The sequence below is a fragment of the Pan paniscus genome, chromosome 8, assembly GCF_029289425.2.
Source record: "Pan paniscus chromosome 8, NHGRI_mPanPan1-v2.0_pri, whole genome shotgun sequence".
Classification (NCBI taxonomy): domain Eukaryota; kingdom Metazoa; phylum Chordata; class Mammalia; order Primates; family Hominidae; genus Pan; species Pan paniscus.
In genome coordinates this window covers 109071632-109099088 of record NC_073257.2, presented here as the reverse complement: position 1 = coordinate 109099088, position 27457 = coordinate 109071632, and the positions used below count along the sequence as shown (strand labels likewise).

General features: G+C 51.3%; 1 protein-coding gene across 2 annotated transcripts in view; it reads left to right on the top strand.

Moving 5' to 3' along the window:
* Positions 1 to 648: 648 nt before the first annotated feature.
* Positions 649 to 27457, top strand: part of SLIT1 (slit guidance ligand 1) — a 187712-nt gene continuing 160903 nt past the window's right edge. Inside the window, exons 1-3 of one of the 2 annotated variants that reach the window (XM_034931237.3) lie at positions 649 to 1278; positions 21831 to 21902; positions 23270 to 23341. In XM_034931237.3, coding sequence (XP_034787128.1) covers positions 695 to 1278; positions 21831 to 21902; positions 23270 to 23341 — 728 coding nt within the window. In that variant the 5' untranslated portion in view covers positions 649 to 694. The remainder of the gene's footprint in view (positions 1279 to 21830; positions 21903 to 23269; positions 23342 to 27457) is intronic. The other variant, XM_003825418.6, reaches the window with a different exon arrangement.

Here is a 27457-nt window from a genome sequence, read left to right as displayed (position 1 = left end):
GAAGAAGCCCGTGTAACTGTATGGTACAAATATGCCCTGCTGAGCAAGTGTCCCAATCAGAGCCATTCTCATCCTGGGCATGCGGCTAGCTTGTTCCCCTCTGAGAAGTGGGTGCATTGAGGTAGGAAGGAGACTGTACTCCGCCTAGCGCTTTCGTGGACCCTCCCCCCGACAAAGCTCCATCCTCAAAGTCCAGGCTAAGTAAGGTTGGTGGCTTGAGGATGCCACCTGGGGCACAGGCACAGGGTTTCCCTTAACCAAGAATTGACACAGCGAGTCGGGTGGGGCCGAGAGGCCGCTGCTGCCGTCGGGGGATGGGGGGAAACGGGTCTGACTCCCCGGGAAGGCGTCCAAGCGGCAAAATAAGATCTCCCTCCCACCCTGGACTAGCAGCTGGGGCCGCGGGTGCCGGGGTGCGTGCGTCTAAATGTGCGCATCCTCGCCGTGTGTGTGTGTGTGTGTGTGTGTGTGTGTGTGTGTGTGTGTGTACAGCCAGGACTTGGCGGGTCGAGTCACACCCCCTTCCCTCCTCTCCCATCCCCCGCAGCCCCGTGCCCGCTGACGGCGCCTCGGAGGTTCCACCTTTGAAACTGTAGGCGGCTTGCAGCCGCTGAGTGGTCGTCGGGAGAGGGGGGCTGCGGGGGGGGAGGGCGGGGAGGAGCCTGGCCCTGGATGTGTGCTTTTCGATTGATGGATGACTGCCGGGTGGGAGCGAGCGCGCGGGTGTGTGTGTGATCGTGTGTGTGTGTGTGGTGTGTGCGCAGGGTGCGTGCGCGCGCGGGGCCTGCCCATTTTCCTCCTCGCAGCAGTCAGTTGGGAGCTGGAGGGAGGGAGAGGGAGACGCAGGCGGCGAAACGGCAGAGGAGCCGAGCGCCCTCCGCCCAAGGCGCCCTCCCTCCGTCCGCGCACAGGCGCCGTCGCTTGGAGGAGCAAGGTGCCTCCCAGCCCGCAGGGGCGCCGCGCGCAAGCCCGCGGGCTCTTCGGTGGCTCTGCCCCGGGACTGCACCTGGAGGCGGCCCCGGACGGGGATGGTCAGCGGCTGCTGCCGTCTGGCTCGCGAGCGGGACGCTGTGAGGGCACCATGGCGCTGACTCCCGGGTGGGGGTCCTCGGCGGGGCCGGTCCGGCCGGAGCTCTGGCTGCTGCTGTGGGCAGCCGCGTGGCGCCTGGGTGCCTCGGCGTGCCCCGCCCTCTGCACCTGCACCGGAACCACGGTGGACTGCCACGGCACGGGGCTGCAGGCCATTCCCAAGAATATACCGCGGAACACCGAGCGCCTGTGAGTATGGTCCCCGCCCCTGGCTCCCTGGCTCCGAGGTTGCCCTCCCACCCAGACGCAATTCCGGACTTGGGGGTGGGGGCCGGACCATTGGGGCCCGTCCGGGCTCCGCAGCCCACAGACGGGTCAGTGCCTGCCGGGGTCTTTCCCGAGCCAGGAGCCAGGAGCGCCGTGGTTTCCCCATCCCTGGGATTCAAAGGGCCCTCGGCGGGGTTGTCAGCTTCCGTCCTCACACCTGCACCCTGCACCCTGCACTCCGCACCCTCAGGCCCTCCCCACTGCGCCAGCGCTTTATTCCTCCAGGGTGCCTGCGAACTGGTGTCAGAAAGCCTTCCTTGCACCCAGGAGGGACACTTCCCACACTCGCCAAGCACAATGTCTCCTTTTGGGCACATGGGGCTACGGCCGCGTTCTGAGCCAGCTGCGCAGATTCCCGCTCCCAGAGCTTGCTCCTGACGAAGGGCAGCAGGGTGGGATGGAGGCGAAGTTTCTGGTCTGCCCCTTCTTCTCCATTGTTTGCCCCAGAGCCTTGAGAATTCTTCCCCTGCAGGTGCCACGCGTTGGTCCCCTACTCACCCGCCTCCCTCCACACCCAGCCATCCCCAACACAGGCAGACAATGGGACCTGAGGGCTTTGGGTATGGGGCTTGGGGTATGTAACATTCAGCACCCGAAAAGGGGTAGGTGTGTCTTGGATGGAGAACCCGGTGGATAATGCCAAGAAGTCAGGAGCTTGGAGAGGGGGGCCCAAGGTTAAAGATATTGACCATGACAAGTAATAAAAAAATAGCATTTCTCTTCCCCTGTTCTGTCTCACTTGTGAATTCTTGAGGAAACTTGATCCTTTTCTTTTCTATACCCAGTAAGCTAGTAGAATGTGTGTGTGTGTGTGTGTGTGTGTTTGGGTGTGTTTGAGTGTGTGTATTTACAGACCTTTATACTTTGTTTTCTGTGACTCTCCTGCAGAATGTGTTTCTGTGTGAATTCCTAGTATTAAGGGGCCACCTTAATAGTGTGAGGCCATGAGAGTCCCCATAATGGGCTGTGTGTGTGTAGATTTTGGTCACATGCAGGGCCTTTGTACTGCTCGCAGAGGTGACTACACCAGGAGATTTTTGAACAGGGCTTTGGAGAAGGCTGCTGACTCCTTTGAAACCTACGTACTCCTCCTTCCCACACTCCTCGGTGACTGCAGTGGCTCTCAGGAAAGGTGTGCATATTTTGATAACTTTCGAGCACATTTTCATGGCCCCCAGCTGGTCAGAGACAGAAATCTGACCCTGAGGAGAGCTGTCTCCTGAATCAGACTCTGTACCAAGGCCAGCAATTAGTGAGCACACATTTGCCCCAGACTCTTCTTGGCTGCATCTGAAAAATTCCCGTGGAGGTTTTAGAGAATTTGCAATCTAGATGCAATCTAGATGGGAAGTGTGTGTGTGTGTGTGTGTGTGTGTGTGGTGTATGTGTGTGTGTGAATGCTTGTGTGTTACAGGGCTGGGGAGAGGTGGTACCAAACTGAGTTTCTGTGGGCAGCGTGTGCATTATCCTGTGTGGACCCAGAGAGGAACTGAGGGTCAGAAATCTGTCCAGAGGACCCCCGCAGTGGCCTGGTCACCCTCCATGCCTGTCCCCTCTGTACCTGCTCCCTGCTCCCCTTGCCTTGTCCACTGGAGTTTCTCCTGAAGCTGCTACCCTGATTGCAGCCTAGATCTAAGACACATTAGCCCTTCTTCTTTGCTTTTGAATCTTGAGTCTTAAAGTCATCTCCTCCCTCTTTACTCTCTCACCACCTTTAGTGTTTAAGACTTCCATGAACTCTTTAGCTCTTTTGTGATCAGAGTGAGATGAAAATGAAATTTCCTAGTACAGAGGAAAGAGGTGGCATTCTGGGAGCTATACTGCCTGGTTCCCCAGCTCTGTCACCTATTAGCTGTGTGACCTTGGGCAAGTTACTTAACTTCTCTGAACCTTAGTTGCTTTCCATCAGGAAAATGGGGCTGAGGCTACATAAGCTCTCTGGTTCTTGTGAGGATGGAAGATCATGTATGGGAAGTGCCTGGTACCTTCTGATGCTCGCTAAGCGAGAGCCATTATTATGATAGGATAGGGAGGGGAATCTCATTATTTTAATTCAGCAAATGTTTCTGAGCCAGGAACTGCCCTGGGTGCTGAGGCGTCAGCAGGGAGTGAGCCCATCCCTGTCCTCAAGGGGCACATGGTCTAGAGAACTGGGCAGAGGACCTCTAATGGTGAGCTCTCAGGAGAGGGCCAGGCAGCCTCAGGGAACGGGCTGTGGGAACACTGGAGTGAGAAGCCCTTTTCCAGGGTGAAGGGGTTTCTCAGAGGATGGGCCACTTTATCAAGGTTGGTTTGGATTTTGCCAAGCACAGAGGGCAGGCAATCTAGGCAGAGGGAACAGCTGGGCTCCAGGCCCAGCACATTCTGCTGCTTGTCAGGTCATGGGGCCTGCTTTCTTGCAGACATCTTTTTTTTTTTTTTTTCCTTTTTTGTAGAGATGAGGATCTAGCTATATTGCCCAGGCTGGTCTCAAACTTCTGGGCTCAAGCAATCCTCCTGCCTCCGCCTCCCAAAGTGCTGGGATTACAGGCGTGAGCATAAGCAAAAAGCCTGCAGGTGTGAGTATGAGCCAAAAACCTGCAGGTGTAAGCATGCCTGGCCCGATATGGGCAGATGGACCAGCTTGTCCCTGGGGCTGAAACATGCTGTGGCCAGTGGCCAGTGGGTGGGATGGGACTTGAGGCTGGAAAGAGATGTTGGGAAGGGTCAGGAAGACTTTCTATATGTGAACTTTTCCTCTGGGAACTTCCTAGTTGGAAGCCAGGGGTGAGTTATCCTGGGGAAGTGGAGCAGGTCTGATCTTTGCCATGTGGGCAAAGCTTCCTGGACTGGGAAAGCACAGGGAGCCCGCCTGTTCTCCAGGCAGCCCGTGAAAGAGCTGCTCAAAGAGGAAAAGAACATCTTGAAAGAGGCCTTGGTGAGAGCCCAGGCAGACTCAAAATAACTGTGGCAAATGCTCTCTCTAATCAATATGAGTGTTGTGCAGTATCAGAGCCTGAAACAGTGGCTTCTTCTGAGGCTGTGAAATTTTTATGGACTGCAGCTGTGCATTTGCCTTTTGTCCTTTGGGCAGTTTCTGCGGCAGCCTGTGAGGCCCAGCAACTTTATGATCATATATTCTATAACTCTGGGTCCAGGCCTGTCCCCCGAAATGGAAAGAAATGGTCATTGGTTTGCTGTGGGGACTTCTGGAAAGAGGTTGGGTAGGCCCCAGAGCTGCTGAGGAAATTGGTTCAGCCAGAGGGGCTGTGGGGCTGGTCAGCTGGGCAGGGAAGGGATGCTAAATAATTCACTGTAATGAACAGTTAAAATACAGAGCCAGGGGTGGGAGAGGTGGTGGAGGCGGCCCGGGAAGCTTCCTTTCTTTGTACTGCCCAGGCGCAGAGAGACCCAGCCATGGTCACCATTAAGTTATTTTTTTCTTCCACAACGACCTTGACTTTCAGTTGGACTTGATTTTTAATTTAAAAAATCTTTTAACTAGAGTGTCCAGGAGAGTGTGACAGGAGAGTGCAGTAGGTGTGGACATCGCTGGTTCCCCCAGCCCTGGGCATCCTGGGTATTTGAGGTTTGCGGAAGATTCCCCTTGTGCAGAGAGGGGAAGTTGTCCGAGGATGGAGGGAGGCGGGCAGGGCCTCTGGGAAGGCCTACTGTTCTCTCTTTGCCTCCAGGCCCAGCACATTCTGCTGCTTGTCTGGTCTTTTTTTTTCCTTTTTTGTAGAGATGGGGATCTAGCTATGTTGCCCAGGCTGGTCTCAAACTTCTGGGCTCAAGCAATCCTCCTGCCTCAGTCTCCCAAAGTGCTGGGATTACAGGCATGAGCCACCATGACCAGCCTTGCCGTCCTCCTTATGTGCCCTTCCCTCCTTGCCAGTTCGTCCACCCTGCCCTATCTCCATGCCTGCTGTAGAGGCCTGGGAGGCCCTCTCTAGACTCAACTCCCTGAGCTAGAGGTCCCATTTAACAGGGCTGAGTGGTCACGCATAAGGAAGGCTGCCCAGGGCACCTGAGGCTGATCCTCTGGGGAGCCTGTTTGAAATTCCAAATAATAATTGGATGGTGACCTTGGTAAATGAGGTCAGGGGCCACTGCAGCCACATCTGCCATCAGGGCCCGATTGGATCTGAGCAGGCCACCATGGTCTCCTGCAGCAGAGGCCTGTGCTGTGTAGGGGAGGTGCCTCCCGGCAGGGCAAGAGTCTCCTGCTTGCTTAGGCTTTGGTGTGGTCACTGGCCCACTGGCTTATTGCTGGGCTCTGAATGACTGGTGTTAGGACCCCCGTGGTGTGCCTTTCCCTGCTCTGAGACCCAGTTTCCCTATCTGTAAAACGGGATGACGACAGCTGTGCAGGTTGATAGTGAGGAGTAAGTGAGGCAACGTGCCACGCTTGGCAAGCGGCTGGTGTTCGCCCTTCTCTCGGCCTCTGGGGCTGATAACACCTACTACCTCAAAGGGCCTGTGCAGTCACTCATGCTACAGTTGTGAAAATGCTTTGTGATTCAATCATTAGGATATTATTGTTATTATTTGGGAAGCTCAAGCTAGAGGCTCGAGGGTTTGGGTGGGGCAGAAGAGAGCTCGGGAGGTAAGGATTTGAGTGTTGCCTCTCTTGCAGTCTGTCTGCTTAGAGCGCAGTCTGTCTGTTTAGAGCACTCATTTACCTTTCCTGGGCATCTCTGCCCCTTTCCCTTGGGATGTGGAGACAGAGTGGGGACTGTATGCAGGGCGGATGGTCGTGATGGGAGGGCTGTGAAGCCAGACTGCCTAGGTTTTTAGCCCCATTCTGCCACTCAGCAGCTGGGGGGGCCTTGGGCAAGTGATGGGGTTTAATTCCCTCATTCAACAGATAGCATCTATTGAACGTCTGCATTGTGCTGGGTGAATAGTGCTGGACAGAAACAGAAACCCGAGTTTTAGTCCAGCAGGGGAGATAGAGATGAATGACATAGTATAAGAATAAGCACGTAACTGCAAGCTGGGATAAGTGCTCTGGAGGAAAGGGCGACTTCTCAGAACCCCCATTTCCTTGCCCATAAAGTGGGGATGATGATAGGGCCTGCTTCAAAGGGTGGTCATGAGGATTAAATGCGGTAATGCTCACAGGAGCGCTTTGCACAGGGCCTGGCAGACAGCGAGTGCTCAATAAATGGTAGTATTATTATTGTTATTAAGGTGACAGAGAATTGCAGGGATGTGAAGGAAATTTGGGCGTCACGCTGGATCCCAGGGTGGCCCTCCTCTTTGCCATCAGGCAGCCGCTGGGAACCCTGGAGCACGAGGGGAGGGGCTGATCTTCCTCGGTGCCCCTTCTTGGGCGGGGCGGGCTGTCGGTGGCCCAGGCTGCCCGAGGCTGCCAGCAGGGGCGGCCGTGCTCTTTTGGGGCTGGGCGGCTCCTGCATTATTGGGAGCAGACGGGTGCTTGGCGGAGTTGCCGCCTCCAGTTCTGTGCCGGCATTAGCAGCTCGGCGGGGCTCTTGCTTAATGGGATTTTCTTCCCAAATGCTGTAATTATCGCCATACAAATACTTATTACCCAGAGCAGATGATGGCCGGGCCTTGGGCAGTAGCCAGGGAGCTGGGCTGTGCTGGGGGGCGGGGAGGGTGTGGAGAATTGGCTCCTCTTTTTGACGGAGCTCATGACCCCCTCCTCTCCTTTCTGGAACCCAGCCTGTGGCGGACAGACAGCTGTTGGGCATCTGCAGGGTGCATAGCGTCGTTGAGAGAGGCCTGAGGAGCTTTCAGCCTGGTGAGGGAGAAAGAACAAATGTGTAAGGATGTCCATAGAGACGAGGAGCACAGTGGCTACCAGCCCAGGCTTCAGTACGAGAATGGCCCAGTTTGAATCCTGGCTTCATCACCTACCGAGAGATCTTAGACAATTCACTAGTGACTCAACTTCCTCATCTGTAAAATGGGACCAGTGACAGCATTTACCTCGTAGGGCTGTGAAGTTAAGATGAGATGATTTTTTTGAGACGGGATCTCACTATGTTCCCCAGGCTGGTCTCAAATTCCTGGGCTCAAGTGATCCTCCCACTCAGCCTCCCAAGTAGCTGGAACTACAGGCATGCATCACCATGCCCAGCTAATTTCTTAGTTTTGATAACTGTCCATGGTTATGAAAGAGGTTAATGCTAGGGAAAGCTGGCTGAAGGCAGCAAGAATAAAGATTAATAATTAGAATAGAGTAATGCCTGGCACATAGTCAATGCCCCATCAGCATGGAGATGAGGCTGATGAGAGTCGCTAGATGGGAGTGAGATGGGGAGGAGGGATTGAATTGTTGTTGTGTTGTGGAGGTAGGGTTTGAACTGGGGCTTAAAGGCTGGGCAAGACTTAGGTTAAGTAGCGAGGCGAAGCGAGGGTAAGGGAGTTTGGGAGCATTCAGAAGGTATGTGCCATGTATTTGGGAAGGAGAGTGAGAAGCAAAACCCCCTGAGGGGCGACGATTTGTGTTGGGGAGTTCTGGGAGAGGAGATTAAAGAAATGGGTGGGCACCAGGCCATGGGGCAGGGAAATGGGAGCCCCCAGAGGGGGTATGTAAAACTTTTTGTTAAATTTTAAAAAACAAATAAATGATTTTTAATAAACTTGTGGACTTGTGCAAACATCACAATCCAATTTGCTTTATCATAATCACACACACACACACTTTCTCTCTCTCTCTTCTCTCTATCGCACACACTCATAGGTAATTTTTTTTCTGAACCTTTTAAGAATAGCTTGGAGACATTGAAACTTTTTTCCTTTAAATATTCGGTGGGTGTTTTCTAAGAACCACAAGGCTATCAACATCAGAAAATTAAACATCGGTGCAAAACTATTCTCTACTCCAGAATTCACATTCAGTTTTCATCAATTGCTCTGATAATGTCTTTCATGGCTATTTTTTCCCAGGTCCACAATCCTGCCAGGATCGCACATGGCATTTAATGGTCATGGTCTTTAGTCTCCCTTAATTTGGAAGAGCTCCTCAGCCTTTCTTTGTTTTCCTTGACCTGGACATTATTGATGTATGCAGGCCAGTTATTTTGCAGAACGCTCCTCAGTTTGGCTTCATCTGATCTTTCCTCACAATTACATTCAGATTATGCATTTTTGCAGGGAATGCCAAATAATGACTCCATGTCCTTCCTGGTGCAACATGTCAGAAGGCACGTGATGTCAGTTTGTGCCAGTATTGGTGATTTTATCTTTAATTACTTGATAAGTTGATGTCTGCCAGGCTTCTCTGCTGAGAGGTAGTTGTTTTCTTCTTTGGTATTAACGGGTAATTTGTCAGGGGGATTGTTTGAAGCTGGGTACATATTCTGTTTCTCATCAAGCTTTCATCCCCCGAGTTTTAGCATTCATTGATGATTTTGCAACTCCATCATTTGTTCTCTATTAGTTGGCTTTCTACTCTAAGAAAGAACTTTCCCTTCTCCCTCATCTGTTTTTTGTTTGTTTGTTTGTTTGTTTTTTTGAGATGGAGGTTTTGCTCTGTTGCCCAGGCTGGAGTGCGGTGGCACAATCTCGACTCACTGCAACCCCCACCTCCCGGGTTCAAGTGATTCTCCTGCCTCAGCCTCCTGAGTAGCTAAGATTACAGGCACCTACCACCATGTCTGGCTAATTTTTGGATTTTTAATAGAGACGAGGTTTCACCATGTTGGTTAGGCTGGTCTCGAACTCCTGACCTCAGGTGATCCACCCGCCTCAGCCTCCCAAAGTTCTGGGATTACAGGCGTGAGCCACCGCGCCCGGCCTGATTTCCTTCTTTTTTTATGGTTTCATAGTACTCTGTGGTGTATATGTACCATATTTTCTTTATCCAATCCGCCGTTAATGTCCTGCCGCCACCTTGACTTTAACATGGTTAGACTGATTTTGGACTTCTAACTTCCAGAACTGAAAGATAATACATTTGTGTTACTTTCAGCCACTAGCGTATGGTAATTTGTCATAGGAATCTACTACAGTCATAGAATTCAAAGCTATTGCAGAGGCCAAGATACGAGGGGAAGTGGGTCTGGACCAAGGCAGAGAGAGCTGAGAGAGTAAGTGGGAACGGCGTGGCAGACTCTGATGCTCGAGTCTGAGAGAGTGATCTTGGGACAGGAATAAAGCTGGAAAGGGCGACTGGTCCTGGAGGAGAAGCTGTGAATTTGGCTTTTGCCTGTTTTCTTTGAATTGCCACTAAAAATCTATGTGAAAAAGATGGCCCCAGAGGTCATGATGGGGAAGGTTACTCTGGAGAGTATTCAGGTTGGAGAGAGAGATGGGGGGACCTCAGGGGAAGCGCTTCAACCTATGAGGGCAGTGGAACAGAAACTTTGGTGGGAATAAGGATCTCCTGGGAGGCCGGTACAAAATGCGGATTCCCAGCCCATCCTAGAGGTGCTGGCTCTGTAGATCTTCAGCAAGGCGATTCCGGTGATTTGGATTCTGGAGTGCCCAGGGCACAGTTTAAGAAACACTGCTTGGTGCTGGGATTTCCTGGAGAAGAAAGCACATCCTTCGAGGACTCACACACATTAGCTCCCACCCACATTAGAGGGCAGGAGGAAGGGAAGGCGTTGAAGGAAGAGATAGTGGAGAGGCGGGAGGAACTCCTATCCTGTGTTTGACAGGGGAGAGCAGTGGCTACACGTTTGTGGATTTGAACCTGGGCCGAGTAATCATTGCAAAGGCCAAAGGAGGAGTTTGGTGAAGAGGAGGAGGGTTAGCAGTGTGGACAGCATTCAGTCTGTCTGACGAGGAGGTCCAAGGAAAGCTTCTGGAACTCGAGATCGGGGTCACTGGTAAAGTGGGCAGAGCAGTTTCCTGGGAGAAGCGGAAGGCAGGAGGCAGATGGCCGGCAGCAAGTAGGTGGTAAGGAAGTTTGCAGAGGAGAGGACAGGCACGGGAGCTCTGAGGGGGAGCAGGCTCAGGAGAGAGTTGCCTGCAGCATAGAGGCAGGTGGACTGGAGTCTCTTGGGGAGGGAAGGAGGGAGCCAGGGGTCTTGGGGAATGTGGGAATGGGGAGGGCTGGCAATGGGCCAGAGAAGGACAGAGGCAGAGAGAGGTGAGAGGGAGTTTTGATGGTGGCTGTGGTCGTGGTCGTGGCTTAGAGCTCCTCCCTCTCGCCAGCCTCAAAGGAGCTGCTTTACCTGAGTTCCTTCTTTTACTCCTCATAACACTCCTGGGAGGAAGGTATTACTCACCTCTGCTTTGCAGGTGAGGAGAAGGTTCAGAGAGATGGAGCCATCTGCCCAGGGTTGAACAGCAGGCTGGTAAGTGGTAAGCTGAGATTCCCTGAGTCTTGAGGCTCTGAGACGTGCCTGTGTTTAGTTTTTAAATTTGACTTCTGCTCTATAGTCTTAATGAGGCCTGACTTCATTCACTCATTCATTCATTATTTGCCAGATATTCATTCAGCATCTATAAAACACCTGCCAGTTTAGCACTGGGGCTGTAAAGGCAAATTGGCCATGATTGATTCCTGCCTGCACATGTTTGCTGGGTGCACCCATGTTGCAGGCTGGTATAGGGAGTGAGGCGTCTGGTCTGGGGGTGGAGCGTGGTGAGCAGAGTTGGGCAGATTCAGGGAGGTGGTGGTGCAGGCGGAGGTCAGTGGCGGGTGGCCTCCCAGGGGCCTGCATGGATAGAGAGCATGGAGGCCTAGGGGCTGTCAGTGGGGCCCTGGCTGCAGGGCTGTGGTTTGGGGGTAGGTCCCAGACCTGGGAAGGGGATTGGCAAGAGCAAGGCAGGGCCTCAGAAGTGAAGGGACTGGGGTGCACTTTGGGCCTCAGGACAGAATCCTATGGAGTTGGGATTAAGAGCTGGGCCGTGACTACCTCACACCCACTCGGATTGCGACTGTCAAAAGAACAGAAAATAACAAGTGTTGACGAGGATGTGCACACTGTTGGTGGGGATGTGAAATGGTGCAGCTACTATGGAAAACAGTATGGCGGTTCCTCAAAAAATTAACAGTAGAATCACCATATGACCCAGCAATTTCACTTCAAAGTAAATACCCAAAAGAACTGAACACAGGGTCTCAAAGAGATATGTGTACACCTATGTTCAAAGTGGCATTATTTACAATAGCTAAAATGTGGAAGCAAGCCACATGTCCACCAACAGATGAAGGGATAAACAAAATGTGACCTATATATATAGAATAGAATATGATTCTGCCTTAAAAAGGAAGGACATTCTGACACATGCTACAACATGGATGACCCTTGAGGACGTTGTGCTGGGTGAAAAAGCCAGTCATAAGATGACAAACACTGTATGATCTCACTTATCTGAGTTACCCAGAGGAGTCACATTCAGAGACAGAAGGTAGAAGAGCAATTGCCAGGGACTGGTGGAGAATGGGGGAACTCTATAGCATAGAGTTGCACTTCGCAGATGAAAAAGTTCTGGAGATTGGTTTGCACAACAATCTGAATATATACATTTTAAAGTAGTACAGTACACTACAGAACTATCCACTTAAGGATTAAGATGGTACATTTTATATTATGTATATTTTTACCACAATTAACAACTAATTATTATTATTATTTTTTTTAAAAGAGCTGGGTCCTGGGGTCAGATGTGCCAGAGCTCAAGTCCTGCTCCTCAACCAGCTGGGTGACCTGAAACAGGTCATTTAAACTCTTTAGGCCTCAGTGCCCTCATCTGTCAGTCAAGACTGACAAGGAGCCTCTGAGCCAGGTACTACTGTGAGGCTTAAATGAGCTGGCTTGGTTGGGATACTACTGTAGCAATTGCTATTTCTCCAGCCAAGGAAACAAGATGGGTCCCCAGGAGCCCAGGCGCAAGGGTGGAGTGGATCGGCAGCAAATGGGCCCTGGCATGGGGTCCCTGCCTCTTCCTCCTTGGGGCTTCCCCACTGGTCACATGTCAGAGGGTGGTCCCAGGCTGGAGTTGGTGTCTGGCTGTGGCTCAGCCTGGTGGGTTGGAGGACTGGGATGCTGGGAGCCCTGGCTCCTCACCTACTAAGGCCTGAGGATGTGGGGAAGGCCCAGCTGGCTGACGGGAGTGCGTGCAAGGCCTTGACTATGGTATGCCAGCAGCCCCTAGGCTCAGTGGGCAGGGTTGCTCTGGCAGCCTATATTCAGTGAGCACCTACTATGTGCCAGGTATCCTCACAGGTGCCGGGGATACAGCAGTGAGCAAACCAGCTGTGGCCTCTCCCCTCACAGGTAGCTGGGAGACTGGCCTTAGGCAAAGGACCTCCTATTGACCCACAACTCCGATGGCAGTCCGAGCTCCAGAGGAGATAAGTGGGCACCTGGGGAAGCTGGTTTAGAAGAGGGCGTTTGACTGGAGGCCTGAAGCCTGTTCGGACAGGGAGCCTGGTGCATGTGCTAGGGGCAGGGGAAGAGCTCGCTGAGCTCTAGGCTGCTCCAGGCCAGAAGGAAGCGCTGATATTGAAGGGAACGGAGGAGCAGAGTGGAAGCCCTGCTGCTGAGGGGCTGGTATTTTCCTATTAAAGGGCTGAGGAATAATTATTCTTCTACCCCCTGGGCCAAGGCAGGCTGGCCAGAGGCCTTCGCCCTTCAGGAGCCCCAGCTACCCTTTCCTTGGGGTCAGATTCTGTGCTCACTCTGCCCTTCTGGGCTGAGGTCTCCAGGACTTCAGAGTCCTCCGATACCTGCCAAGTCTTGCAGCTGTGCTCAGGGATCCCTCTGTGACCCCCTCCTTCCCCATCAACCTCACATCCTGGAAACCCCAGGCTGTACCCATTGGGGCCTCAGGCCCTCTGCCTCACCGCTGCTTGAGGCCAACGCTGGCTTTGCTCAGATCCTTGTCACCCCCACTTGAGCCTGGGAGGTCAAGGCTGCAGTGAGCTGTGATCATGCCCCTGCACTCTAGCCTGGGCAACAGAGTGAGACCCTGTGTTAAAAAAAAAAAAAAAAAAAAAAGGATGAAGCTGGGATTCCAGCCAAGGCCTGTGCCTGCAAGACCTGAGTTATTTGGCCCAAGCACTGAGCCACTTGGATTGGCTTCCCAGCTCTGCCACTCAACCTGTAGGCTCCATTTCCTCATCTGTAAGGTGATGTGAAAGATGCCTACTTCCAAGAGATGTTGTGAGAAGCATGTGGAGCTCATGTTTATGAAGGAGCCAGGCCAGTGCTGCCCCATGGAAGGGACCTGCCCTGTTCCACCGGCTACCCTGGCTCCTGAAGCCTGAGACCGCCCCTGAGCAGGAGGAAGACAACCCATCCTTTCCTCTTTCCTCCTGAGGGTGTCTGGAATCACCCAGCTTCTCACTTAGCAGCTTGGACCCTAAGGACGCTATTTCCTTGCTCATATTGGGCTCACTTATGAGAATGGAAGGACTTGGAAGAGAGGAGGTCGTTGGTAACATGGGAGCATCCTCTGTGTGTGGAGCTTTTTTGGGGTGATGTCCATTTGGGGAGAACATTTATTTCTTTTCCTCTCTCTCTCTTTCTAAACTTGTCTCTCTCTCTCTCTCTCCCTCCCTCCTTTCTCTCTTTCTTTCTGTTTTTCTTTTTCTTTCAACAGGGTCTTGCTCTCTTGCCCAGGCTGTAGTACAGTGGTGCAATCATAGCTCATTGCAGCCTCAACCTCCTGGGCTCAAGTGATCCCCCCACCTCAGTCTCCCAAGGAGCTGAGATTACCACGCCTGGTTAATTAAAATAAAATTTTCTTTGTTGAGACAGGGTCTTGCTATGTCACCCAGGATGATCTCAAGCAATTCTCCCCACTTGGCCTCCCAAAGCACTGGGATTATAGGAGTGAGCCAGCACGCTTGGCTGGGGAGAGCATTTCTTAATGTGTGTGTGTTTTTATTTTCGGAGTAGGGAAACAAAGAAACATGGAAAACCCACTCAACTAGTGCTATTTAAACTGTCAATTTTAATGCAGATTCTTTCCTGCATTCAAGAAATCCTTATTGAAACATCTATCATGTGCCATGTTCTGTGTTGCACCCTGGGGGTACAATAGTGAGAAAACACGGTCTGTGTCCCCAGGGAGCTTCTAATCTCATGTGGAGGCTGGGACATCAGTCAGGGAATCCCCCAAATCAATATAAATTGGCTCTGGCTGGGGGAGGTGGCTCATGCTTGTAATCCCAGCACTTTGGGAGACAGAGGCAGTTGGATCACTTGAGGTCAGGAGTTGGAGGCCAGCCTGGCCAACATGGTGAAACCCTGCCTCTACTAAAAATGCAAAAAAATTTAGCTGGGTATAGTGGTGGGTGCCTGTAATCCCAGCTACTTGGGAGACTGAGGCATGAGAATAGCTTGAACCTGGGAGGTGGAGGTTGCAGTGAGCTGAGATTGCACCACCGCACTCTGGCCTGGGTGACAGAGCAAGACACTGGCTCGAAGAAAAAAAAAGCAATATAAATTGGCTCTAATTTATGCTACAGAGGAGAGGGTTGGGGCGCTCTGTGGGCCTGTGATAGGAAGGTTTGCCAATTGGAGTTCGTAGGCAAAGAGGAAGGAAGGAGCATTCCAGGCAGATGGAGTAGCAAGTCAGAAGGAGCATGGGGCAGGCTGGGTTGGTGGACACAGAGCAGGCCACTCGGGAACTTGTAGTTCGTGGTAAGGAGATTTTTTTTTTTTTTTTTTTTTTTGAGATGGAGTTTTGCCCTGTCACCCAGGCTGGAGTGCACTGGCACGATCTCAGCTCACTGCAACCTCCGGCTCCTGGGTTCAAGCGATTTTCCTGTCTCAGCCTCCCAAGTGGCTGGGATTTCAGGCACCTGCCACCACACCCGGCTAATTTTTGTATTTTTAGTAGAGACGGGTTTCGCCATGTTGGCCAGGCTGGTCTCAAACTCCTGACCTCAGGTGATCCACTTGCCTCAGCCTCTCAAAGTCCTGGTATTACAGGCATGAGCCACTGTGCCTGGTCAGTAAGGAGATTTTTGTCTTGATTCCAAGAGCAATGGAAATCCATTGAAGGCTTTAAGTGGGGAGTAACATGATCAGATTTGCATCTTGAAAAGACCACTCTGGCTGTGGCTTGGAGAGCAGATTGGAGGGGGGCCAAGGTGAATGTGGGGAGCCTGTGAGGTGGCGCTGCAGGACTCAGGCTCGAGGATAGAGGCATGGGGCGGGTGTTGCAGCTGGCAGGTGGGATGGGGCAAATGCACCCGGGCTACCCTGCAGATTGGGGTGTTAGGCTTCTGTGGGCCTCTTTACTGCTGTCTGCGCAGTGGCTGGGGAGAGAAGTTCTTTCTTTCCTCCGTTTTCCCCGTCTGACTCTGCACACTCTCAGCGCCGCAGCCTTGGCCAGGGTAAGATTTCAAAGCAAAGAGCTGGGTGTACATTTCCCGAGTAGGCTTGTCTTATTCGGTGACAGCATGCATGGTTTCTTTTTTCTTTTTTTCTTTTTTTGAGACCCTGCAGGAAGGGTGAGCCTCTCCATCCACCGCAAGCTGTGATGAGGAAGGAACGTTCTAGTCCCTGAGGGAACAGGAGTGGCTGGAGCTCCAGGGTGAGAAATTGTGAAGCTGGTGCCAGGAGCCCCCAGAACAGCCCGAGAGGGGCCCAGGGAGTTTATTCTTGCAGCCCCAGGAAATCCCAGGGTTTCTTTTGGTTCCTCACAAACACCCAGAGACTGGGGATCAAATTCTTGTTTCCTGAGAGGATTCAAGACATCCTTGTGTGTTTTTGTTTTTCCCTTAGTAACTTTGCTTCGGAGGATTTTCTCCAAAATCTTTTGCCACCGAGGTTTTCCTTTCAGGCTAGGACCACACAGGAATGGAGGGAAATCAGGGCCATTTGCCACTGGAGCATTTTTCCTCCTTGGGGAGAAGGATAGGTGTAAACTCATGACTTTTGGAAGAGGGAGAACGCGCTTAGGGCGTCTTCCCTGGTCTTCAGCTTCCTGGGTCCTGCAGGGAAGTGAGTCTCTGACTCCTCCCAGTTCAGCTTGGCCCTGCCAGTCCAGCACCGGCTGGAGCTGAGCCAGAGGACACCACCTCCTGGCAGAGCCATGGTCCTAGAGGAAAGTCACAACAGTGCAGTAGTAAAGATAATTGCAGCAGGTAATACTGCTGTAGAGAGCACGAATTGTGCGCCAGGCATTATTCTTGGTGTTTTAGAAATATCAAGACATTTAAACCTCACCACATTTCCAAGAGGTGGGTCTTACCATCATCCTCATTTTATAAATGGGGAAACTGAGGCACAGAAAAGCTAACTTACATGCCCAAGATCACACAGCCAGTGTAATGGTGGAGCAGGAATTTGAAGCCGGATGGTCTGGCTCCAGAGCCCACACTCTTGGTGACTAAGAACACTTAACTCAGCCTGGCAGGGGAGCCCCCGATATTGTTGTGTAGGCAAAGCACATGGTTTTATTACAGAGCGCCTGTGCAGCCGTGTCCTCTCCAAAGCCCTCAAGTTATGTTCTTCATGTCCAAGGCATGGCCACTCGAGGTGAGGGCATGGGATGAGGGGACAAAGGGAGAGTCCAGCAACGTGAGGACTTGTGACGTAGGAGACAGAACATGGAATCACACTGGCTGGGGTCGGATCCTGCCCCACCACTTATTAGCCTTGTGGCACCATGCAAGTTGCTTCATGCATCCGTGCCTCAGTTTCCTCCTCAGCAAGTTGGAGATCATATGACTCCCCTTATAGGTTGTGAAATGAGAGTGAAATGAGATGAAGCATGCTTAGGGTCAGGCCCGGAGCCTGCACACAGTTGGTGCCCAGGAAGAAGTGGTGGGTGTGGGCTCTAGTGGCAAAACCTCAGGGAGCCCAGGTGGGCTCTGGATCTTGGGATCTTCCTGACACTCGAGGCTGGGACCTGCCCAGGTGGGCCTACTCCACCGGCTGCCCTGGCTGCCCTGGGCTTAAGGTCCTAGCAGCGTCTTCCAGTCTCCCCTGGCAGCTTGCTGGGGGAGGGGGCTCCGTGGCAACATTGAGGACCTCCTGTTGGAGGAATCAGATGCAGCAGAAAAATGTCCTCCTTGCCTTATTCTAGCAGCCTCTGTTAAGGGGAAGTGGCTGGCTTAGGTTGTGAACTTGATCCTGGTGGGAGAGAGGGTGGGCTACCCAGAGGAGGTCACTTTCTCAGCCTAAGTGGCAATGATACCTCCTTAGGCAGCAGCCCTCAGACCTGGGAGCTTAGTGAGAGCTCACAGGCTGCGGGCTGGGCTGAGGGGCTCTCCCCTGAGAGGAGGCATTAAGCTCTGCGTTAGAGAGCAAGGCTGATGGCGGCAGGCTGGGGTGGGCTTGGGCCTCTTTTGACATTCTGGTCCAGAAGCAGGGCCCCCAAGGGAGAGGCTGTGCCTGCCTTGCTGTCTGCGCCATTGTCTTTTTCTCCCTGCTTGTCTTAGGTCTTGTGTGGAGTGGGGTGTAGGAAGTGAGGAGGAGGGGTGGGACTAAGGAATGCACCTCCGCACCTGCACTGTGGGGGCTGGTACAAAAGGGTGAGAAGAGAGGTGTGCTAATGTGGGGTGTCATCAGAATGTCGTCTCCACCTCTGTCCCGCCTTAGTGGGAATTCCATCCTCAGGGATTTTTGAGTTCCGTTTTGGATCCTGCCTTGTTCAGATAAGTCAGTGTTTGTCTTTGCCTCAGTTTTGCCATCTGTGAAATGGGAATAATTATCATAGTCAATTGCTTTAGTTGCCATGAAAAGGAATGAGTGATGAATGATATGTAAAATTCATCAGATTTTTCATGACTTTGACCAAGTAATTCCATTTACAGGAATGTATTCCTCCCAAATGCTCATCAAACTTTATGCAATATTGTTTATAATTGGGCAATATCTAAACAGCCCAGGGATTCCAGTCACAGGGAATCAGGGAGGGAGTGGTCCAGTAACTTGATATACCCAAATGAAGGGACACTTTATGGCCAATCGTAATCTTAAGTGGAGAACACACAGTGTATGACGTTGTGGAAGGAGGGGGTAACATTTGTGTCTCATTCATCCTCTTATCTTCAGAACCTTGCAAAATGCTTTGCACATAGTAAGTCTTCTGTAAACATTTGTTGAATTAACTATATAAAAATCGTTTCCAAGAAAAACAGGTTTGAGGGCAAATATTTCAGAACATTAATAAGAGTTATTTCTTAGTGATGGGATTATGTATGACTTTCATTTTTTTCTTTATTTTTTGGGAAATTGAAAAATATTCAGTAATGTGCATAGTACTCTTATTTTTAAATGCAATAACTTTTATTTATATGTTGGGTATTATAGATATTATATGTTGGATATTATGTTGGTTTATAACAACATAAATGTCTTTTAAAAAATGAAAACACTGCAAAAAAGTATAAAAAAGAAACTAAGGTCACCTTGAGTCCTACCACTTAGCGGTGACAGCCATTATTATGTGGCATGCAGCCCCCAGCTCATTCTGTATTCATGTGTGTGTGTTTGTGAGTTTCTACATAAGCAGTTTATTAGTCCGTTCTCACACTGCTAATAAAGACATACCCGAGACTGGGTAATTCATAAAGGAAAGAGGTTAAATTGACTTACAGTTCCACAGGGCTGGGGAGGCCTCAGGAAACTTACAATCATGGCGGAAGGGGAAGCAAACACATCCTTCTTCACATGGTGGGAGCAAGGAGAAGTGCAGGAGAACTGCCCTTTTTAAAACCATCAGATCTCATGAGACTTATTCACTATCACGAGAACAGCATGGGAAAGACCTACCCAGATGATTCAATTACCTCCCACCGGGTCCCTCCCATGACACATGGGGATTATGGGAACTACAATTCAAGATGAGATTTAGGTGGGTACACAGCCAAACCATATCAAGCCGGCTCTTAGAAAAGGGTTGTCTTGTGACCTTTTCCTACGTTCTGTGTCATGCATAACTTTTGTTGTCAAGACAAACAAATCTGTACCATTTTAAATGGCCACATGGTATTCGGTTTTGCAGATGTGCTGAATTCAACCAAGCAATACTCTACTAACATCCATTTAACTTGTTTAAGATTTTTCCTCTTATAATCAATGCTGACATATTTTTATAATAGAAAAACAACAACCAAAAGTGCCTTGCGGTTTTAGGTTTGGGAATAAACATTTCAGCCCAAAGAAAACCAGCCCTGCTTGGGAAGAGAACCACTTTCAACGGGCTTCATGATGACATTCTCAGTGTTTGAAGAAAGGCCGGGGTGCAGAGGGAGCAGGTTGGGGTGCAACACAGTGAGGCTCAGAGTGGCTGTTTCGGGAAATAATATTTAGTTCATTGAAAAATGACCTTTACATTAAGCAGAGCCATCTCATTTGGAGAGGGTGTCCTTGCAGCATTTAGGGTGGGGAGGCAGCTCAGTCAGGGACTCTCACCAATGGCTTGTGTTAGCTTGGAAAGGCCTCAGGCCCCTCTGAGAGATCCTGTTAGGAAAGCGATGAGGAGCTGGGAATGAGTTTTTGCAGCTGCTTCTGAGGATCAGGAGCCAGGCCCACGGGACAGACAGCGAGAGGATGCGTTGAATGTTGAGACAGCCTGACCTGGTAGAAAAATCCTGGGCCCGCGGGTCAGATGGCCACGGGTTCAGATTCCTGTTCTGTCAATTACCAGCAGGTGACCTTGGGAAGGCACCTAGCCTCTTAGAGCCACTCTCATCTATAAGATGAGCACAGTTACTACTTTTTTGCATTGTGTGAGGGTGTGCATAATGCCCAGTTCCTGGATGATGCAGAAAAGGAATCTATGTGTTGTTGATCTTAGTGGAAGCAACCCTAGAACATCCCAGCAACCCAGACCAAGCTCGCTCTTTCTTTTTTCTTTTCTCTTTTCTTTTCTTTTCCTTTCCTTTCTTTTCTTTTCTCTTTCTTTCTTTCTTTCTCTCTCTCTCTCTTTCTTTCTTTCCTTCCTTCCTTCCTTCCTTCTTTCTTTTTTTTTGGAGACAGAGTTTTGTTCTTGTTGCCCAGGCTGGAGTGCAATGGCACGGTCCTGGCTCACTTCAACCTCCACCTCCCGGGTTCAAGCAGTTCTCCTGCCTCAGCCTCCCGAGTAGCTGGGATTACAGGTGCCTGCCACCATGCCCGATAATTTTTTTGTATTTTTAGTAGAGACGGGGTTTCAACATGTTGGCCAGGCTGGTCTCGAACTCCTGATCTCAGGTGATCCACCCGCCTCGGCCTCCCAAAGTCCTGGGATTACAGGTGTGAGCCACCGCACCAGGCCAGACCAAACACTTTCTAAACACCTGGAGGACAGGGACTTTCTTTCTCAAAGTAGCTTGGACTTGGGTTGAGCTCTTGGCCATACCCAGAACTTTTGACTAAAATTGGCCAAGTGAGAAGACTGGGCTGCAGGTGAACATGGGGCGTGTGTGTGTGAGCATAACAGTGTGAGGAAGAGGAGCAGGCAAGTGGGGAGCTGCCCCAAGGAGACAGATGGCAGAGGGGACAGCTGGAGTGAGGCCTGAGGGAGATTCTGCTGTGTGGGGCTCAGTGGGGAACTTTCTGGGGTAGGGGGAGCCTCCCTCCTGGAATGGTCTGCCTTGGTGAGGCTGAGCGAGGCTGGGTGGGGCAGACAGCTCCTCAGGTGGGTCCAAGGTGGCCTTGGAAGGAAGGAGGGGCCAGGCAGCCCAGCATGGGGTGAGAGGAGGAGCTGTAGGCCTGGCCCCAGGACCCAGATGGTGGGGTGGCCTCGCTTCCTGGACTGCCCTCCTGCTCACTGCTGCAGGACTGGCCTCCTGTCAGGCCCCCCATCCTCCTGACCCAGAGCCTCCACTGGCCCTCGGTTTCTCCTCTGCTTGCTCTCTCCGGCCTTCTGTGATCTGGGCCTGCCTTCCCTCAGCCCTGCTTCTGACAGCTTCCGACTCTCTGGCTGTCTGCTGCCCCCTTCACCCCTCAGCTACTCTAGGCCTGATGCGGTGTGGTCCTTGGGGCACGTCTGCTCCCTCCCCGTCGTGTGCAGTTCTTCCTTGTCTTTTGGGCCTCAGCTTGAGTCCCGCTTCCTCAGTCCTTTAAAATTGCACGGCCCTCTCTGCTGTCTCCTGCTTAGAATACGGACAGCTCGCAGGAGCCAGTGCCACCAGATGATAACACTGGTGTCCCTATGGGGACCTTTGCAAGCGCAGGCTATGCCGTTTACTTGCTTCTACCCTGTGCTAACCGTATAAGGTAGGCACAGTTGTCCCCATTTTATAGATAAGGAAATTGAGGCTCAGGGAGGATTCTACCTGAATAGCCTGTCTTCTTGACTAGTTTCCAGATTCTTCCCTGGGTGAATGTCTCATCTCTCCAACTTGACTGAGTTGCATCAGTGGGCAGAAACCACGTTTTTGGTTTCCACAGCACTCCCAGTGATGCGCCCTGTGCCCTGCGGTTCCAGTGGGTTGGATGTCAGCTGCGAAGAGGGCCCAGCTTGTTGGGTCTTGACACAGACTCAACTCACAGAAGCCCCCAGCCCCACTGATGAGACGACTGGCTGATCCAGGCGGGGAGGGCCACCTGGAGCAGGGCCCCTGGCCTGGGGGCTTACCCTGCTCACCCCACTGCTTCCTTCTCTCCTTCTTCCTCCAGGGAACTCAATGGCAACAACATCACTCGGATCCATAAGAATGACTTTGCGGGGCTCAAGCAGCTGCGGGTGCTGTGAGTATGGGGTGCTCCCTCCCACCCCACCCCCGGCAATGCCACGGCAGTCCTGGGCAGGGCCCTGGCTGTGGGTGGTAGGGTGGTGGGCTGTCTGGGCCCCTCTACCGTGGAGTCAGTCTTGGCAAGACATCCTGAGGGGTGTCGGGTGGGGTGATGTTGAGTCTTGAGTCTGAATTCATCATAAGGTCCATTGCCCTGTGCTCTCAGGGTAGTGCAGGGGTCCTAGGACCTCAGTTCTTTCAGAACTCCTACCTCTGCAGTTCTGAGGGTCTTTGGAGGAGCAGGGACCTCATGACCAATCGTCTCTGAGGTCAGAGCTGACAAGCCGCTGGGCACGGATCTGCTCCAGAACCCCCCAACCTCTGCCGCTTCCCAGGCTCTGGGTGTGTCCCTTCTGAGTCTGGGGAGGCCCATGCTCTCTCCCGGGATTCCCCTCCCCTCTGCCCCCAGGCCTCCAGCGGGAGCATCTCACACTTCAGGCTTTTGGAAACAAAGCAGAGAAAGAGAAATGTCTGGTGGCGGTTCCCCCCCTGCCCTGCCCCCAGTGTCGTCTGAGGCCCATGCAGGGGCACGCAAGCCACCTGCTTGCGGGTGGAGAGGGACAGATGCAGGGGGAAAAACACACTTGACTATCTCAAAAGTTATCATGCAACAGTCAATCTGTTGGTGAAAAATGCTGCCCCACCAGCCGGATGCTCTGGGTTTCAGGGCACGTTGGCGGTGAGGGGACGCAGTGTCCCACAGAGCCAGTTGGTTCAGTTGGCGTGGGCACCCCATTCTTTTCTTCAGCAGATGGGGCCAGGCAGGGTGGGGGTACAGGGAGACAGGGTGTTGTCTGCCAATTGTAGAGTGTGTTGCTGCCTGTGTGGGCTCTGCCCAGTTGGCACAGGCTCCCCTCCCCCTGATACTGGCCGGTCCCCCCTGTTCTGTCCCTTGGACATGTGCCTTCAGGGCCCAAAGAGGCCAGGGCACGTGCGCCAGCAGCTCAAGCCAGCCTGTGCTGCCTGCAGCTGGGCCTGGCTCCCTGGAGCCTGATTGGAGCGGAGACATGGTGCTTGGGTGCCCTGTGGCCTTCTGCCCTGGCAGGCAGCTTCAGAGGGTCAGGGGGTTGCAAGTGCATTTTGTGGTGAGGTAAGATGCTGGGAGCCCTGAGGAGCCCATGTTGGGGAATTTGCAAAGGTGTAAGGAAATTGAGTCCGCTCAGGCCAGGCGTAGGCCTGTGTGAGGCTTGGGCATGGCTCCTGTCTTACTCCCTTGCTAATGCTGCCCTGGCAGAGGTTGCCTCTGCCCCGCCGTTGTGCCAGCTGTTTCTAGCAGCCCTTGTCCCACACCCTGTAGCTGTCCTTGTCTCTTTGCTTCCCCAGGCAGCTGATGGAGAACCAGATTGGAGCAGTGGAACGTGGTGCTTTTGATGACATGAAGGAGCTGGAGCGGCTGTGAGTCCTGGCAGGGTGCAGGCCAGGAGGGCGGGGGGCTGGCACGAGAGGGAACTGGCAGGCCAAGCTGCTGCCAGGGATGAGGGGCACTCATGGGAGGGGACCCCACACCCAGCCTGCCTCCACCAGCGGATGGAGCCAGGAGCAGCTGCAGCTGTGAAAGTGGTCACAAGGCATGGTCACAGAGAAACCTCGAGTGGGTCCCCACCGCACATTCTCCATGCAACTGTCCCTGTTGTTTTTCCCTGAAGATACGGGATGGCAAAAAATTTACATAATAATACAGAGGAAGTGAAATTTCTTCCTGTCATCTCATCCTGACATAACCGCTGTCCATTGATTTGTGTGTCCTTAAAGGAAGCCGTGCCAAGGGGACCCATCAGGGAAGCCCCGGGGGATTGGTGTCTTAGGTGCACAGGGCCACAGTACAGAAATGGGAAGGTGGAGGCCTGTCCTGATTCACATGGTTTGTTGCTGAATAGGGCTTTTAAGTTTGAAAATGGGTCTTGATCAATTTTTACATTTCAGTTTGGCAACGATGAAAAAAAAAGAAACATAGTGGGGTGAGGTGGGGGATGGGCACTCATCATGTTCACGGTGGTCGCCGATCTCGTCCTTCTGAAAGTGGTTTGGCTGTAGGTGTTAAGAGTCCTAAAGTTCATGCTCTTTGAACCAGAAAGTCCGTTTTATTTTAAGGAAATAATCAGAGACATGGCTAAAAATCATGTATCAGGGTATTAATTGCACTTTATTATTTATTTATTTTTGAGACCAAGTCTTGCTGTGTCTACCAGGCTGGAGTGCAGTGGTGTGATCTCGGCTCACTGCAACCTCCACCTCCCGGGTTCAAGCGATTCCCTGGCCTCAGCCTCCCGAGTAGCTGGGATTGCAGGTGCACGCCACCACGCCTGGCTAATTGTTTTTGTATTTTTAATGGAGATGGGGTTTCACCATGTTGGCCAGGCTGATCTTGAACCCCTGACCTCAGGTGATCCACCTGCCTCGGCCTCCTAAAGTGCTAGGATTACAGGCATGAGCCACCGCGCCCGGCCATTGCACATTACTTAAATAGAAAAAAATTGGAAACCCATTCTAGTGGATACATAAGAAATAAAATCACATTTCTGAAGAACAGTAAAGAACACATGGGAATGTGCTCGCAATATAACGTTAAATGGAAAAGATAAAAAATGACAATAGTATTACTAAAACAATTTGCATGTGGTTAGAATACAGGAGGAAGAAGACAGCTGGAACCACTAACTCTCATTATAGTGAGTGGTGGATTATAGATAACTTTATTTTTATTCTTTGTGTTTTTCTCTTTTAATGGATTTTCTTATGACAAGTTTATTATTATGATTATAGCTACCACCACTCTATGCCAGGCACCTGGGGAAGCTCTTTGCCTTATATTATCTCATTTAATCCTTAAAACAACACTGCTCTAAGTAGTATTTCACAGATGAGAAAGAGAGGTACACAGAGATTAAGTCACTTGTCCCCAGTTGTACAGAAGAGGGGATTAGAACCCAGATCATTTTGCCTTCAAAGTCTGAGCTCTTAATGAAGATGACTTGATACCTCACCTTTCTTTTTTTGAGACGGAGTTTCACTCTTGTTGCCCAGGCTGGAGTGCAATGGCGCGATCTCGACTCACTGCAATCTCCGCCTCTTGGGTTCAAGCGATTCTCCTACCTCAGCCTCCTGAGTAGCTGGGATTACAGGTGCCAGCCACCACGCCCAGCTAATTTTTTGTATTTTTAGTAGAGACTGGGTTTCACCATGTTGGGCAGGCTGGTCTTGAACTCCTGACCTCAGGTGATCCGCCCGCCTTGGACTCCCAAAGTGCTGGGATTACAGGCCTGAGCCACCATGCCCGGCTCTTTCATTTTTATATTAAAGAAAATAGGATATTAAATAAAAGGAAAAGAATCCGATCGCCTCGTTGCCCTCCTACAGCCTGGAAGAAAGCAAGGCAATCTTTCTTTTGTGCTCCTCATCCAGGCCTAAAACGAAATGATAAGGAGCCCACAGCTAGACCAGATGTCGAATGCTGCATTTGTTTTCTTTAAAAGACTTAGAATAAAATACATGTTAATGACCTGGCTATGAGGGGCTGATTTGAACCTGACCCAACCTGGCTCCACCTCTTGTGCTGGGAAGGAGGGGAGGAGGGAAAGGGTCTGGGGGGTCGAGACATGACCCCAGTGGGTGAGTGGCGACTTTAGGCCTGCAGGCACCTTCCTGAGTGGTCAGTTCAATGGTCGCTGCCTGAGTTGTTGGAGACCAGTGGTGCATCAGTTGATCGTAAAAGGTGATTAAAGTGCAGAGTCATTAAAAACCACACATACCAGCCAGGCGCGGTGGCTCATGCCTGTAATCCCAGCACTTTGGGAGGCCAGGTGGTGGGGGTGGATCACTTGAGGTCAGGAGTTCGAGACCAGCCTGGCCAACATGGTGAAACCCTGCCTCTACTAAAAATATGAAAATTAGCCAGGCACAGTGGTACGTGCCTGTAATCCCAGCTACTCCAGAGGCTCAGGCAGGAGAATCACTTGAACCCGGGAGGCGGAGGTTGCGGTGAGCCGAGATCATGCCGCTGCAGTCCAGCCTGGGCGACAGAGCAAGTCTCTGTCTCAAAAACAGCAAAACAACAACAATAACAACAACAAAACCCCACACATACCTTAGACATTTCATTTTATGTTAAAACATATAAATGTGCATTTACTGACCCCTCCTCTTTTTTTTGGCCAAAGTCTTTCTCTTTGGTGTGAAACGCTGGTGTTCTTTCTGTGTTGCCTCGCCTAAACCACACACATATACCTTGTTGATGATTTTTGGGTTTGGTTTCTGGAAGATGGAGTGAGATTTTCCAAAGGGCCTTGGGAGCAATCTGGGGGAGTATTCCTGATTTTTAAAATGACACCCACCCCTGTCTGCCACCGTCTTTTACTTAATTCAACAGCCCTTTAATTAGCAGCTTTCCTTTCATCGAATCTTTCTAAAGCATTCCACTTAGTTTTCATAGAGATGACTCTTTTTCCACTAGCATTTGATTCATTTATGTAATAGGTAATTAAATTATAGAGTTAGAATGGCAAGTGCCTCTGGCATAAACAGGTTTGGGAGTAGACATAACTGGTTCTTGTGAGCAGTTATAAACTCCAGCGTAGATGCAGCAGTGTGCAGTTGAGCTGGCCAAGAGGGATCAGGACATTGTGGCCTCAGCGGGTCTGCAGGTGGAGAGGAGTGGAGTGTGCCCAGTCACCCTGGGAGCTGGCCTGACACTGTACCGTGGCCAGGATCATACCATGGGAGCAGCCAGGATGGGGAGTAGAGAAAGGCAAGCTTCAGGATCCCACATCTACCATTCAGTAATGGCTTGGGCGAGTCACTTACCTCTTGGTACCCCTATTCTCTCATCTTTCAAAGATGAGCAACTCAACAAAGTCAGCAAACCTATCTTGGGCACCTATGAAGAGCCAAGCCACGTGGTGAGGTGGTGGCAGGAAACCTTTGTGGGGGGTGTTTGTTGAGAGTCAGGAGGGTGAGGGCACGAATGCAAAGTGCTGTTGTCACTTTCAAGAGAAAGAGGCCCACCTTTACGCTCTGCTTTCCCGCCCGCGATGAGCTCATGCCCCTAATGCATTTGCCCCATGCCTGGCACATAGTAAGGGCTGATTATGATGGTGGCCATGACTACTGTTATCATTCTCAGTAACCTTCATGTCCCTCGCCATGTGGAGTCCCTTCTTTAGTGTCCTTTAATTTTCCATTTTAAACTAGGCATTGAATCCCTTTTTCCTCCTAAATAATTTTCAGAAGCAGAAGCCAGAAAAATGAGAAAGTCTTGGGGGAAAACAAAACAAAACCAGTAGTTATCAGGCAGTGTAAATATAGGATTAATTTACTGGACCAAGGATAAAGAATTTGGAGTTATCTGATGCCTACTCCTGTTGCTTTAAGGATTGTATTGATGATTTTATCCCCCCAAGGCAATGAAGTGTTTCCCTAGGAGCCTGCCCTTAAAAGTAAACTTCCAGTGGGTCTGCAAAAGTTGACTTAATTGTCTGTACCTTGGGGAACATGGCGGTGCCCAATGTGGTGGCA